Here is a 15,257-nt window from a genome sequence, read left to right as displayed (position 1 = left end):
GAAATTAAATGATATGAAGAATTTTCACTGGCTGCATAGCCAAGAGAGAATAGGAGTAGAATCAGATGATTCTAAAGATTCCAGCTCAAGGTGATTGGAAGAATACATTCACTTATTCATTCAACCAACATTTATTGGTTGCTTACTAGGTGCTAAATGGATTCAATGGCTAGAGCAGTGAACAGAGCCAAGTCCTTGCCTCACGAAGATTACATGATAATAAGAAGCAAAAGAAATACACAAATGCACAAATGTCACATAATGCCAAGGCAGCAAGAGATAAATGTCATGACAAAAATAAAGCAGGGAGAGAGGGTGACAACGAGAATACCTGAGCGTAAATGAAGTGAGGAAGTAAACCAGTTTTCTAACCAGGGAAGAGTCTTCCAGGTGGGGCAAGAACCAGAGTAAAGACCCTGGAAGGAGACTTGTGTATTGCAGAAACAAGGTGGTCATAGCAGCAGAGCACAGTGAGGGAAGAGTGATGGGAGAAGAAAACAAAGGGACAGTCAAGGGCATATGATGTAGGGTCTAAAAGGTCATGGTAAGGAGTGCAGATTTTGTTCTGAGTGCAAAGAGAAGCAACAGCATGATGAAGAAGCTGTGGAGTGGCGTAAACTGATATTTATACAGAATCACTCTACTGGTTATGTGGAAAATAGGTTATAGAAGAGCAAGAGTGGAAACCAGGAGACTGATTGGGAGACTACAGCAGGAATCTAAGAGTGGGGTAATGGTTACTTGGGCTAAGGTAATAATGGTGGAGAAGATGAAAAATGGTTGGATTAAGACGATTCTTTGAATAACAGTATCTTGGACATCCATCCATTCATGCATGAATTCAACAAATATTTACTGAATGTGTATTATGTACCACACACAGAGCAGTAAACATGATCCTCATGAAACATTCAGTCTAAGGTAAGACATGTTTGTAATTTCAACAAAGTAACACAAATGTAATGATAGGGAAGTACAGGGAGCTATGGGAGAGCAGAGAGAATAGTGATGTCTAAAAGCCAGGTGAGGTCACCTGAAGAGTGGCTACAGGTGAGACAGGCTAAGAGGAGGCAGAGCTTAAATGTTGCAAACAAAAGGATGGCATATGTGAAGGCCCAGAGATGGCATAGACCTGAAGAAGAAATCTGGAATGGTTCATGTGTGTACCAGAGCGGGGGCAGAGGTTTAACACGGGCTCAAAGAAGTGGGTGTGGGCCAGATATTGAACGGCATTAGCAAAGCACATGGATCTTTTTTCCTAACGATAATGAGAAACCAAAGATTTACTTTAAGCAAATAAATTAAATAAGCCGCTTTTTATTTGAATGTGACAGATCTGTCCAATGTGGAGAATGGAAATAACTGTCATTTTCAATAATAACAAGCTAGGTAATTAAGAAAAACCTATGCCAAAACTAATTAAAAATCATGGATGACATTTTTCAAGCATCCTAAAGCATCAAAGAGCTAACAAAATAGCAAGCAATTGCTAGGCCAAAACTGAAGATAAAGCTGGAACACACAGTGGTAAGAGGAACTCAGGAACAACTTCTTTTTTTTTTTTTAAACAACTTCTGATCTGCAAAGATTTGACTCTGCTTTGCTGGCCTCTGGAGAGAAGGAGAATGAAATCAAAGCACAGGGCCCACCTAAGATCTAAGAGGATCCACTCCACATTAACCTGGGACCCAAATGCTAAATCTTCATTACAAATTTGAGCCAGAAGTAAACTGGCCCTTGCGTGGATCTGTGATCCACACTCACGTCTTTTGCTTGGTCCAGAAACTTCAAGCCATGAAATTAACGAAGGCTTGACATGTGATCACCATCATAGATGCTGACAGGCACTTGACCAAATTCAATAACCATTCTTATTTTTTTTTTAGTCTCAAAAAATAAGAATTGATAAGTACTTTTGCAATGTGATCTTTATAAATTATAACAACACAAATGGGAAAGCACTAGAAGCAATCCAATTAAACTCAGAAACAAGACAGGCTTTCCAAGGTCACCATATGTAGTTTATATTATATTGAAGGTATATTTGCAAGAGAAGGATATTAGATAGGAAGATGTAAAAAAAAATCTCTGCATTTGATATGACTGTTTACCTGGAAAACCCAAGCAAATCAACCAATACATTACTATAAAACAAGAAGAGACTTAAGTAAGGAAGCAGAAATAACCATGAAAATATGGTTAGTCTTCATACCCATAAACAAAACCAGTCAGATAATAAAAGAAACTTCCACTTTGGGAGGCTGAGGTGGGGAGATCACGAGGTCAGGAGATCGAGACCATCTTGGCTAACACGGTGAAACCCTGTCTCTACTAAAAATACAAAAAAAAAAAAAAATTAGCCAGGCATGGTGGCGGGCACCAGTAGGCCCAGCTACTCGGGAGGCTGAGGGAGGAGAATGGTGTGAACCCGAGAGGTGGAGCTTGCAGTGAGCAGAGATCATGCCACTGTACTCCAGCCTGGGCGACAGAACAAGACTCGGTCTCAAAAAAAGAAATCATTTTCAAAAGCAATTAAAAGTTGAAATGCCAAGGAGTAAATTTAACAAGAAACATGTAAAGCCTATTTGAAGGAAACCTGAAAACATTTCTGCAGGGCAGAAAAGTACACTTGCAAAAAAAGAAAGACAAAAATCAGCAATGTATCTACATCGATTCTTACTAAGTTAAATTACAAAATTTTTGATACCAATAAAAACCTCCATAAAATTTTCTCTGGAACTAAACAAGCCGATTTAAAAAGCTGTAAGGAAAAAATAAAAAATTAAGATAGGAAAATTATTTTTTAAGAAGCAATGAAAGGCTATCAACCCTAGCAGATATTACAAATCATATAAAATCTCAACAATTAAATCAATATGGTACTGGCATATGAATAGAATGATAGTTGACCCACAGGTATTGGAAAAGAAGAGGTAAAACAATTTGTATTTGCATTAGATATGACTGCATAAAGTCCCTAAAAGTTGTAACTTTTTATTATACCCACCAATAATTTATGAGTCAACAACATTCTTGCCTACATCACATGTTGTTGAACTTTTGGGTGTTTGCCAAGTGTGAAACGGCATTTTAATGTAATTTTTTATTCACATTTTATGAGTGAGGTTGACATATTTTTATAACTTAAGAGCCATTTTACTACTTTATGGATACTGTTACATCCACGTTGCACTTTTTCTTCTTGACTTACAAGAGCTCTTTATGTATTAGATTAGCCTTTAAATATGACCTGTGAATATTTTTTTCAGTTTATCAATCACCTTTTGACTTTGCTTGTGGTGTTTTTGGTTGGTTAGAGTTGTTTTTTCGCCATGAAGAAGTATGTATATATGTACTCCTATATAATTGATTTTCTCAATTGTAATAAATTGGCTTTCAAAATCCAAGTCATAACTAGGCCTCGTGGGCTCCAAATTTATATAACAATTTATTATGTTTTCTTCTATTATCAGTAGGGAATCATATTTTACATTTAAATCTTTCATCTCTGGAATTTTCTGTGGTGTTCTGAATGAAGCATAGATTCAATTTATCTTTACACCAATATATATATCCTTGATCATGTGATATCTATCATAAAATAGCTTTCTGTCTAGCCATATACAACGTTTATGGAGGGAAGAACAAAATCTGACATAAGTAGACATTTTTTTTTTTAACAGTCTTGCTCTGTTGTCCAGGTTGGAGTGCAGTGGTGCAATCTCAGTTCACCGAAACCTCCACCTCCTGGGTTCAAGTGATCCTCCCACCTCAGCCTCCCAAGTAGATGGGATTATAGGCATGCATCACCATGCCTGGCTAATTTTTGTATTTTTTGCAGAGAGGGGGTTTTGCCATGTTGCCCAGTCTGGTCTTGAACTCTTAAGCTCAAGCGATCCTCCCACCTCAGGCTCCCAAAGTGCTGGGATTTACAGGTGTGAGCCACTGCACCTGGCCTAATTTACACTTTTATTTGTCAATCTCATTATTGGTAATCTGTCCTACTAATACACCTGCCCATATATGAAATGACATACATTCAAGTTTATTCATTGTGACATTATTTGTAATAGCAGAAGTGACAGATACAAGTGAATAGACCCATGAGCTGTCTTTGAATGTAGATTTAATGGAACTTGATGGATTAAGGAAGGGGAGCAGTGAGAAAGAAAAAACAAACAGCTTTCAGACTTTCTACTTGAGGAACAGGCATATGGTACTGACACATATTGAAATACAGGACACTAAAAGAAAAACAACATTGTTTGGGAAGATAATAAATGCTGTGTCACACATCACAGTCAGTAGAGTGATACAAAGGACTATTGTTCAATGAAGACATCTGAACTAGCAATATTAATTTAGTATATGTTGGCAACTGTGTGATATTTTAAGCTATAAAAGTGGATAAAATGCCCTAGGGAAAGAGTGTAGATTCCAAAGGACAAGACCTAGAACAGAGCACCAAGAGACAGCAGCATTTAAGAGTGGAGGAAAAAGCAGTCAAACTCATAGAAGCAGAAAATAGAATGGTGGTTGCCAGGTGACGGAGGGTAGGGGAAACAGGAATTTGCTGTTTAATGGATATAAAAGTTTGGTTATGGAAAATGAAAAAGTTCTAGAGATCTGCTATATGACATTGTGCTTATAATTAACAATACAAAACACTTAGAAATGTGTTAGGAGGGTAGATCTCATGTCATTTTTACCAAACCAAAAAAAGAAAAAAAAAAAAGACAAGAGAAAAAGAATAAAAAGACAAGATGATAGGTAGGGAGTCAGACCCTGAGTGGTCAGAAAGATTAAAAAAAAAAAAGGGGGGGGAGAGTGAATGTCAAGAATAAGGGCAAAAGCTACAAGGTGGAACCATATAAAGAATGAGTCATTTGGATTTAGCACAAGAGAGCCAGTGATCTTAGAAGCTTTATTAGGTGGTTAGCAGAAGACAGAGTTCAAGTGGCTAAGCCAGGTGTGGTTTGAAGAAACATTAAGAAGTGAGGAGAAGCTGATTTGTGGAATGGTGAAGGATTACTTGGGTATACGGGAAGGAAGTAAGGTAAAGGATCCTACCCTCCTACCAAAGATATTTCTCCCCCCTTTTTGAGACAGGATTACGCTCTGTCACCAAGGCTGGGATGTAGTGGCATGACCAGGGCTCACTGCAGCCTGGACCTCCCAAGCTCAAGCGATCCTCCCACCTTAGCCTCTCTCCAGTGGCTTGGACCACAGGCACGCACCCCATGCCCATCTAAAATCATTCTTACTTAATAATTTCTTACACTTAGTATTTACGCATTTCTCACACTTGAGATTCACAACCACAACAGCCATGTGAGGTTGGCAGGGCTTTGCACAGATGTGCACAGAGCAAAAACCAGCAGAATGAGAGTGTAGCCAGGGCCAGCATACTTCCTACCCCACTCCCCGCCTATCAAACTTCGAAGCTAAGGAAGAACAAGGAATGGAAATTCAATTTCAGTGTATTCACTGATACCCCACCTCCTCCTAAACAGAATCTGAGATAACACACAGAAAGCTCTGTCTGCAGGTATATGCAAAGCAATGCTACGCATTGCCAGTGTCTGCGCATGCCTTTTCCTTTAAAGAATGGCCGGTGGTTTTAAAAGAAATTGCAATTTTATTAGGAGTCTAGTGAAAATTTATTTCTTACTCATCAACATATGTTCTGACCGTTATTTATTCCATTCTTAGTTTCCTCATCTGTAAAATGTTAACTGCCGTGTACTCGGCCCTTTCTATGTTATTAATATGCCCTGAGAATTTAGTTAAGGGTTTGAAGTACATTGAGCTCCTCGAGAAAGACATTCTAATAATAGTAACAATTACCAATTCATGATTTTAAAATGTGGAACTCTACTGCGAAGTGAGAGCCCAAGAGAAGGGGAAATTATGCGAATACTTCAGCCCCCAGTTCACTTCTCCCAGAAAGAATTAGCCTTTGTCCTTCAAGGTTGATTGGCGCCCAACGCCTTCTGCTCAAAGCAAAGAGCTCTTTTCCACACCTGTCGAAATTTTTCCTCTTCCAGGGAGCCAGGAAAAATTCAATCGGACTTTTTATATCCCAAATTCCCCAGGGGCTGCTCCCGGCATTGGCTTTTTGCGTCTTCCGGCTCCCCAACGAGATCCCTTCGATCAGGCCTGGGCTGTCCCGCCCCAAATAAGGCCAACCACTTAGGCTCCCAGCTCTGGGAAGGGGTAGGGTCATTGCTGTAGCGCACTTTTAAAGAGAGAAAGAACTGCGGCAAGGGGCGGTGGCGCGGGGGGCGGGTGGTGAGCAGAAAAATCGAGTCGCCTCTGGGGACAAGAAATCAGAAAGACCCTTCCTTCCTCCGAAGATTTAGGGAACTGAAGCCTCGCAAGTTAAGAAACCACTGAAACTGTACAAATGCTCACCTAGGGCCCGCCCGTCGACAGTCTTCAGGAGCTGAGGGTCAAGATCCCCTCCCCCACCCTCCACTTCCCCCCCGCCCTTCTCCCAGAGTAAGCAATTCCCAGAAAGGCGAGCAGTTCCCTTTTTCACCCAAGGACACTCGCGCTCCGTCCCGGCCACCCAGCGGTTTCCCTTTCCGTGGCTTGGGCCGGCGCTGAGGAAGAGGGAGCCGCACATTCCCGGGGAAGGTGCCAGAGGCGCAGCTGGACTGCCCTGGCGCACTCCCGCCCCGGCGCACTCCAGTCCCGGCGCACTCCCGTGCCGGCGCACCCTGCTCCCCGGCGCGTACCCAGGGGCCATGATTTTGGCTAGGCGAAGGCTGCCCGCTCCCGCCTCTGTGAGTGCGCTGATTACATCTACCGGAGACACCTTCCCTCCCCTTGGGGATCCCAACTCTCAGGTCCCGATCCTCTTCCTATCTGCCCTCCCCCACCCCCGCCAACTACATTTTCTAGCCACCCAGAGGCCCCTTCACCCCAGCTTTTCCCGCCACCCCCACCTATCCCCGTTCCCCTAGTTTTCCTCCGCACCCTAGGCGATCGCCCCCTTCCCCAGAGCGGTGGCCGCGGCTGCACTCACCGCGAGGGTCAGCAGGAGCAGCCGGCAGAGGGCTCCGCTCCAGGAGCCGGAGGGGCGGGCTGCCGCCATGGAGAGGGCTCCGGGCAGGTCGCGGGCCGAGCGTCGGGCCGGGGTAGGAGGGCTCCGCGGGGCGAGGGCCGCGGCCGGAGCGCAGGCTGGGCCTGCTGCTCAGGAGGAGCGCGAGGCGGAGGAGATGGCGCGTGCGGAGAGGTGCTTTTCTTTAGCTTCTCTGAAGCGCCTGCCTCTCATCCAAGGGGCTTTTCCTTTGGCGGAGGGAGGGGCTCCAGGCGCGTCCAAAAGACACCGATCGGCCCCTCCTTGTTGTCTATTTAAGACTTAAGACTTCATTTCTCTAAGAAAGCCACGGGTGGGAACTCCCTCTCGCCGCCACCCTTTTACCTGCGCAAGGTGTTTCTCACCAGCGGACGCCACCTATAAGGCCCATCTCCCCCCCCACGCCCCAGTGTCCGCCAGGCGAGATTAACAGCCGGCCCTGCCCAGCAGAAGCTCTGACTGCACAAAGACTCACTCCTGAGTGCGCGCTCGGCCCCGGCTCCGCCCTGTACGCTGACCTCCGCGCCGGCCGTGGTCCCTGCCCTGGGGTCAATTACAGAGCTAGATCTGAGCCGCAGAGGCTGGGTTTTAGGTCACAGCTGCCTGAGGCCCACCTGATAGAATGTTGACTCCAGGGAGACTGTTAGACACTCTACTGGAGTGAATTTCCTACACAAACCCACAAGCAGTTCAGACATCATAGTCATCTAAGGCACCATTCTTTGGGGTCTTGTGTTTTTAGGAATTTACTGGCATGACAATGATACAAGACAATCGCTATAATTTAGAGACAAAAATACATATATACATACATACATACGTAAAGTTAGGGAATCAAGGCGACTGCAAAATAATAAAATCGAGGGTGAATTACTATGAGAAATGCATCCATTGAGGTCCTAGGCGTGGGCTACATGTGGGTTACTGATCTTCTCCAAGAACATCCCTAGTCACAAATAAAGTTATAACTTATTTCCTATACCGGACTCCTGAACATCTAGTGGAGAGTTCTCACCTTCTTTTCTACCATCAAAACCTGAGTTCATGGTGAGAAATGAATAAGAATGGGATAATTTACATTTTTATTTGAAGTGCACTTAAACTAAATGAATTATTGCAGCACACAATCTGGAAGATTAAGATATAAATGCTGTTTCTTTTTGCTCTTCAGAAAGCAGTGACAAGGAGTCTGACTCATCCTCCTGCACCTCTTTTCAATTACTGACTTAAACCAGGTAAGCCTGACCACAGAGGAGAAACTTGTCTGTTCCCTTTTATTTGGTTTAAGTTTCCTCAGGGATGCCCTGAGAATCCTATTTGAAAAGCCAACCGTGACACTCACACCATTTCAATTCTTGAAAATGTTCACCATCTTAATACCATTATATGCCGAGCCAGAATTATTGCAATACTGAGCGTATATTTAAATTAAAAATTAATGTCAAACAGCGCATGCCTTACATTCTCTGTGTCTGTCCCATGCTCTATTTTATTAATGAATGCTACTAATGAGCTGTTCTGTCTCCATATCCATAAAATTATCATTGACCCTTTGCTAGTAAAATAAGACTGAGTCATCAGCATGAGACTATAGTTGACATCCTTCCGTTTCCATATTTTTTAACACTCATGGTTTTCCATCACTGATACCATAAGCACACCTCATCCTATTAAAGATGACATCATGATCTCTAGCATGAAGCTTTTCAGAGGACAAAAAGAAAGCTATAAGCGTTTCAGGTTCTGGAGATCTACTCAGACTATCATCATAGGCTTTGACTATAGGACATTTCCAAACTCTTGCCTTCTCTTTAACCTCTGATGCCTTAAGGGCAGCTCATGATTTTCCTCATTCCAGGAAAGGGCGGAAGAGCGATTTGACCAGAATTCATCTTAGATATTTATTTTCCTCTTTCACATGAATTGATAGAGGCTATTAAAATGGTGATTTGTTTGTTTTATTACAAAAAAAACTTTCAACAAAAGAATGGAATATAAAGTACTTTCTCTGAACAAGTACCCAATTTATTTAATGTATTTAGGTTAGGCTATATGGTCACTGAAATAGATCCCTCTAAAACACTGGTTTGAAACAAAGGGCATATATTTAAAAATACAATGGGATGTGAGTAGATGTGATCTTTTTTTAAAAAAAAAATGACTTTTGCTTATGAATATGATTCTGCTGCATGAACTAGTGTCCCAATAAAAATATACTTTTTATAGTAAAAAGTACACCAGACCGAAAGTAAGAAGCAACTTCCTTTGTGTTGCTTAAGTAATCTCTCAGGTCTCAACACCCCCATTTATCCATCTGTTAAGTGAGATGATCAGTAATAATAAGGTAATGCTGGAGGCTATCTGTGGTACTTTCTACATCTAAAATTAAACTATTTAGACTGCTTACGACAGATTTTTGAGAAGCTTGGCTGGAAATGAGTGTTCATTTCAGAGATAACATAGAAAGTCAGGGCCAGAGCAATCCTTAAAGAAGTGAACAATTTGCAATCCAAAACCTACAGGCCAAATCTATCCAGCCTAGCTTCACAATTTTCTAATTTCAGAGGACAGAAACTATTAAGGGCAGCAACAACCAAAAAAATCCCACTTACTCACTGATGAGCAAATAAAGACAGCTCTGCATGAGCTTTGTGAATCCTGCCAGTTCCTCCCCTGCCAGCACCAGAGGATGAGTGATCCACAGGGACACATGTCATCTTCAGGACGAAACCATCTCGGCATGGCATATGACATAGAATGGAATTCAAAAGCAAGGGAAACACAAACCTAACAGGCAAAAAGCAAGATTAAAGGACATTGCCTAGTTGCTTCATAGGTTGGAGCAGAAAGGGAAACATCTGCTAATCATGATAAAATAAGCACAATGTTTTAACCTCTCAGTTGTTGCAAGAATTAAATGATATCAAGGCACTCAGAACAAAGCCTGGCACATTCTAAGTGCTCCCTCAGTGTCAGTTATTATGGACATCCATCTTCCTCACCATTGTACTACCACATCTCTCTGATCCATTCACTTCCTCCTCATGACAGCTCCCAATTCCCTGTCCTTCCAGTACCTCTCCTCAGAGAGTTCTCTGTCCTGGTCTAGGGCTGAACCCTAGTGCTAATTCATTCACCTTCAACCCCCTCTCTTCAACACTAACCGCAGATCTTGTCTGGCATAAATGAGTTAACAATGCAATACTAAAATGAGCTGTGCAGTTTGCGTCAGTTGTGTACTTTCTGAAAATTTGAAACAATTATTTAAAAAGAATGCCTCTCAATTTAAGAAAAAGTTTTAAAATTCTGTGTTTTCCAACAAATGCTATCTCTACTTTTTAATGCTATGTATATTTATTTGAACTTCACTTTTAAAAATTGATCTCAGTGAAACATAGTATACTAATCAAGTTCAATTTCTATTACATTTCAAAGTATATATATATATTTTTTTTTTTTTTTTTTTTTTTGAGACGGAGTCTCACTTTGTCGCCCAGGCTGGTGTGTAGTGGGCGATCTCCGCTCACTGCAAGCTCCGCCTCCCGGGTTCACGCCATTCTCCTGCCTTAGCTTCCCGAGTAGCTGGGACTACAGGCGCCCGCCACCACGCCCAGCTAATTTTTTGTATTTTTAGTAGAAACGGGGTTTCACCGTGTTAGCCAGGATGGTCTCGATCTCCTGACCTCGTGATCCTCCCGCCTCGGCCTCTCAAAGTGCTGGGATTACAGGCATGAGCCACTGCGCCCGGCCTCAAAGTATTTTTTAAAAATTCAAGGTAGAGTATGAAATAAATTATAAATCAGTTCTTATGACAGTAGTTTTCAGCCGGGCGCGGTGGCTCACGCTTGTAATCCCAGAACTTTGGGAGGCCGAGGCGGGCGGATCACGAGGTCAGGAGATCGAGACCACGGTGAAACCCCGTCTCTACTAAAAATACAAAAAATTAGCCGGGCGTGGTGGTGGGCGCCTGTAGTCCCAGCTACTCGGAGAGGCTGAGGCAAGAGAATGGCGTGAACCCGGGAGGCGGAGCTTGCAGTGAGCCGAGATTGTGCCACTGCACTCCAGCCTGGGCGACAGAGCGAGACTCCGTCTCAAAAAAAAAACAAAAAAACAAGACAATAGTTTTCATTTAGCAGGCACTCGATTAAAACAAGGCAATGAATGAATTCTGAGGCAATTGTGTTGAACGTGACTGGAGAGAGTTCACAATGTCTGGTCTGCCTTTAATAGACGCAGTTGACATGGGCACCCCCCTCCGCCCGAGTGGTGCAATGAAATAATGTATCCTTAAAACTACAAAACTTTCATTTGTATGCTTTACCAATTAACTAACTCAGCAAGTATTTATTGAGCATCCACTATGTCTAAGGCATTGTTCTGGGCATGGGAAATGCAGTGGTGAACAAGACAGAAAGGACACTTCCTCAAGGGAAACACCTACAGAATTATAAGATAGCTAGGTTGGATAAGAAATACTCTCCACTTCAGATTTATATCATGTTGACTTCTTTGGGGAAAAAAAAGTGAAGATTAATCTCGAATTAGTTGCAAAATAAAATATAGAGTGTTTTATAAGGATAAAAAAATTACCAAGATAAAACTTGTTAATATCTTTTCATGGATTATGAAATGTTACTCTAGAACGTATATCCTCTTGGCTTGCTGGATTGCAATAACTCTTGGTTTTTTTCTTCCCTTACTGGCTGTATTTATGCATTCTCCTTGGCTGGTTCCTTCTGCTCTGACCTCTAAATATTGTCATGCCTGTAAATATTTTTTTTCTTTTTTCTTTTTTTTGTGAGATGGAGTTTTGCTTTGTCGCCCAGGCTGGAGTGCAGTGGCATGATCTCGGCTCACTGCAACCTCTGCCTCCTGGGTTCAAGTAATCACTTTTCTGCCTCAACCTCCTGAGTAACTAGGACTATAGGTGCCCGCCACCATGCCCAGCTAATTTTTTTTTCTTTTTTTTTTTTTTGTATTTTTAGTAGAGATGGGGTTTCACCATGTTGGCCAGGCTGATCTCAAACTTCTGACCTCAGGTGATCTGTCTCTCTCGGCTCCCAAACTGCTGGGATTGCAGGCATGAGCCACCGCACCGGGCCTGCCTCTAAATATTGCTGTATACAAATACATCTGCATTGTTTCAAACCCTTGCACTCGCAAGGCTCCTTCTGCTATAAGTACTTTGTACATGCCCTTTCCTCTTTCCCAGAATCTTCTTCTATCTCTCTGGCCTGGTTAACTCCCATTCACCCTACAAATCTCAACTTTTATTTTCTTCCCCACCTGGTCAAATCTTCCACATTAAACTGCTGCCTCTCATTTAGAGCACTTGTCACAATTGCAATGTTAAATTTGCTCAAATAATTATTTGATTAATACTTGTTTCTCACCAAAGACTACATTTCCATGATTGTAGTAACCCTTTTTTTGTTCACGCTTGTATTCCCAGCATTACTATGACTCCTGATTCATAGTAGACACTTACTAAATATTTGCTGAATGAGTGAGCAAATGAATAAATGACTAATGAGCATTTCTGACAAGCAATTCTTTGTTTACCTTTTTCTATTCTAGTGTTTATCAGCATATTAAAGTGATGTCTTGGGCCACATTTAATAGGGTGGGAGTTTCTAGTCTAATCTCAAATATGCTGGACATGTATTACAGTAGCATATTAATAAAATATGAGATGGGCCTACCAAACGTTTCTACTATGGCTTTTGCAAAAGGACAGACAAATATGCTTATGAATTTTAACTTAGAACTCCAAAGAGACCAGTGTATAAATGGATACTTAATATCTGATAAAAGTGGCAGCAGATACCATGAAGAAAATCAGGAATTATCTAGTGTTGGCATTGGGAAAACAGACTCACTATTGGAGAAAAATAAAATTGGTCCCCTATATAACCAATTTTGTATTTATACATATACTGTGGTGGAAGACACATCAAGTTAATGAAAAATAATACAGGAGAACATCAGTGTTATACAGAGGTAGGAAAAGATTTTTGAAATAAAACCTAAAAAGCATATACCATATAGGAATAAAAAAAAAACAGATACACTTAATTACATTAAAATGCAGGCTTTCTATTTGATAGGTGACACCATAAATAAAGTTGATAAACAGAAAATAGATTGGGAGAAGACATTTGTCATTACTAAAACAGATGAGAGAATAATATCTAGAAAATAGAAGGAACTCCTACATGTCAACCAGAATGTGGCAGAACTACAACAGAAAAAGATGAGCAAAGAGCATTACTAGGCATACTCTTACAACAGAGGAATCTGAAGCCTACCAAGTATATTTTAAGAAATCAAAGAAAGGCACATCAAAGTCATAAAATATCCTTCTATACCTATTTGGCAAAAATTAGGAAGCTAATAGCAAATGTTGATAGGCATGTGGATGTTTGAGAACCCTGGTGCATTGCTGGTAGAATTATAAATTTGATCAAATGTTCAGGACAGTAGTATAACAATGATTGTTCAAGGTAATATATGAATACCCTAAAGCCCAGCAATTTATCTCTTGGCTAATAACCCAGAGAAATTCTCACTGAAGTCTATGAAGGGATGGTTTGTTGTAGAGGGAGTTGGGAGCAATCTGGGTTACCATCCTTGGAGAGTAGATAAATTATGGTGGCAGATCCACCCCATGGATCGCTGTGCAAAGTTAGAGCCAATAGGCTAATGGCAATATGAATGGATCTTAAAAACATAGAACCCAGTGAAATAACTAAAAATAGAATATTTCTACATCCAATATAAATTTAAAAAGACAAAAAATCATTACACTGCACAGCAGCATTTTAATAAAAATTATATAAACAAAAACACATACTCTAAACACATTCAACTAATTTTTGTGGAGGTAGAAAGGAATGAGCATGAGAAGCAAAAATTGTGAAGGGTTAAAAAGGAGAAAATAATTAATATATCACAATATGTTTAAATCTCATTTATTTTAGTAAGTGGAAGAGGAAAGAATTTAATAGTATATTATTTTTTCCTATTAGTTATATGTCTGTTTATTATGCATTGGTATATATAATACTTTTTTCTATCTTATAATCAGGAAGCAATAATGCAAGGAATCGTTAATAAACCAAATGGGTAGAGAAATTAACATTGTTCCAAAAACAGGAAGGACTATAAAAGCTGGTGATCACATATAACCAGATAATAACCAGTAGTAAACATGTATTGCTGTTATTCAGTTTGTCACACACAATCACCAAATAAAAGGAGGGTTTGGACTGTATTCCAAGATGATAAATGAACCAAATGTTCTCTGGAGGAGTGTTAACTACACAGATTCAATCCCTCATCATCTATTAACAGGAGATGAATATTTTAGGTAGCCTATAATTGTAATAGAAACTAATGAGAAAGCAAGCTTTAAGTTATGTTACCAACCAAATCAATAGATTTATAATGATGAGTTAATGGGTTTTATCACACATCTATGTGAGGTAGGCAAAGAACAATATTTTGGGGAAGACATCTGGTTGCAAATAATAAATACTATGTAACAAGAGTGAACATAAAACATTTTATCTACTAAGCAACTGTATTTTAATTATAGAAGGAAACTAATTCTGCTGATCAGTACCTGAAGTGTTTATCACCTTGAGGAAAGCAACTAAATCTTGTGCTCCAATCAAAAATCAATTGACCCACATTCTGTAACCTCTGAAAGTCAGAGATGCTGTTTCTCTTCTTTTGGACCTCCTAAGAGTATTGTCAGTCCCAAAGTATTCAAAATAATATGAAATTCTAAGAAGATTATAAAATAAATATATCTCTAATCCCAGAAAAGTTTAAAGAAATGCAGAACTGGTGAAGAAATAAATTAACCCATGTTGATATTCTAGAAAAGCATGATAATGGGTTTTGAAATAATTTTATTTATGTCTCTCTCTCATGTTTAAGATATTGAAATACTCAAAATAACCAGCAGTCTTATTGCAGTGTATATTGTTTAAATTATCTTAGTCAACTTTAGAAATAATTTTCAAATGCTGAAGGAAAAATTTTCTTTGAAATTTTGTGAATAAAATGTAGTATACACAGCTGTGACATTCAAAAGGAAAGTGTAATAACTGTCCACAGTGGTTGGGCTTTAGGACAGTTTGATGGGGCATATGAGAGATGGAAGAGA

The 15,257-nt window shown here is 40.4% G+C and overlaps 1 protein-coding gene and 1 long non-coding RNA gene across 3 annotated transcripts in view; one reads left to right on the top strand and one right to left on the bottom strand.

Moving 5' to 3' along the window:
* Positions 1-7,545, bottom strand: part of DSC2 (desmocollin 2) — a 37,305-nt gene extending 29,760 nt beyond the window's left edge. The window contains exon 1 of one of the 2 annotated variants that reach the window (XM_032152587.2): positions 7,031-7,545. In XM_032152587.2, the coding sequence (XP_032008478.1) occupies positions 7,031-7,099 (69 nt within the window). In that variant the 5' untranslated portion in view covers positions 7,100-7,545. The remainder of the gene's footprint in view (positions 1-7,030) is intronic. The other variant, XM_032152588.2, reaches the window with a different exon arrangement.
* Positions 1-15,257, top strand: part of LOC116468643 (uncharacterized) — a 43,507-nt gene that overhangs the window by 7,495 nt on the left and 20,755 nt on the right. The window contains exon 3 of the long non-coding RNA XR_004248105.2: positions 8,256-8,319. This is a non-coding gene — a long non-coding RNA (uncharacterized LOC116468643). The remainder of the gene's footprint in view (positions 1-8,255; positions 8,320-15,257) is intronic.

This window comes from Hylobates moloch, unplaced genomic scaffold (assembly GCF_009828535.3).
Source record: "Hylobates moloch isolate HMO894 unplaced genomic scaffold, HMol_V3 SCAFFOLD_5, whole genome shotgun sequence".
Lineage (NCBI taxonomy): Eukaryota > Metazoa > Chordata > Mammalia > Primates > Hylobatidae > Hylobates > Hylobates moloch.
Note: the sequence above shows the minus strand (reverse complement) of the source record. Positions and strands in the feature narration are given on the sequence as shown.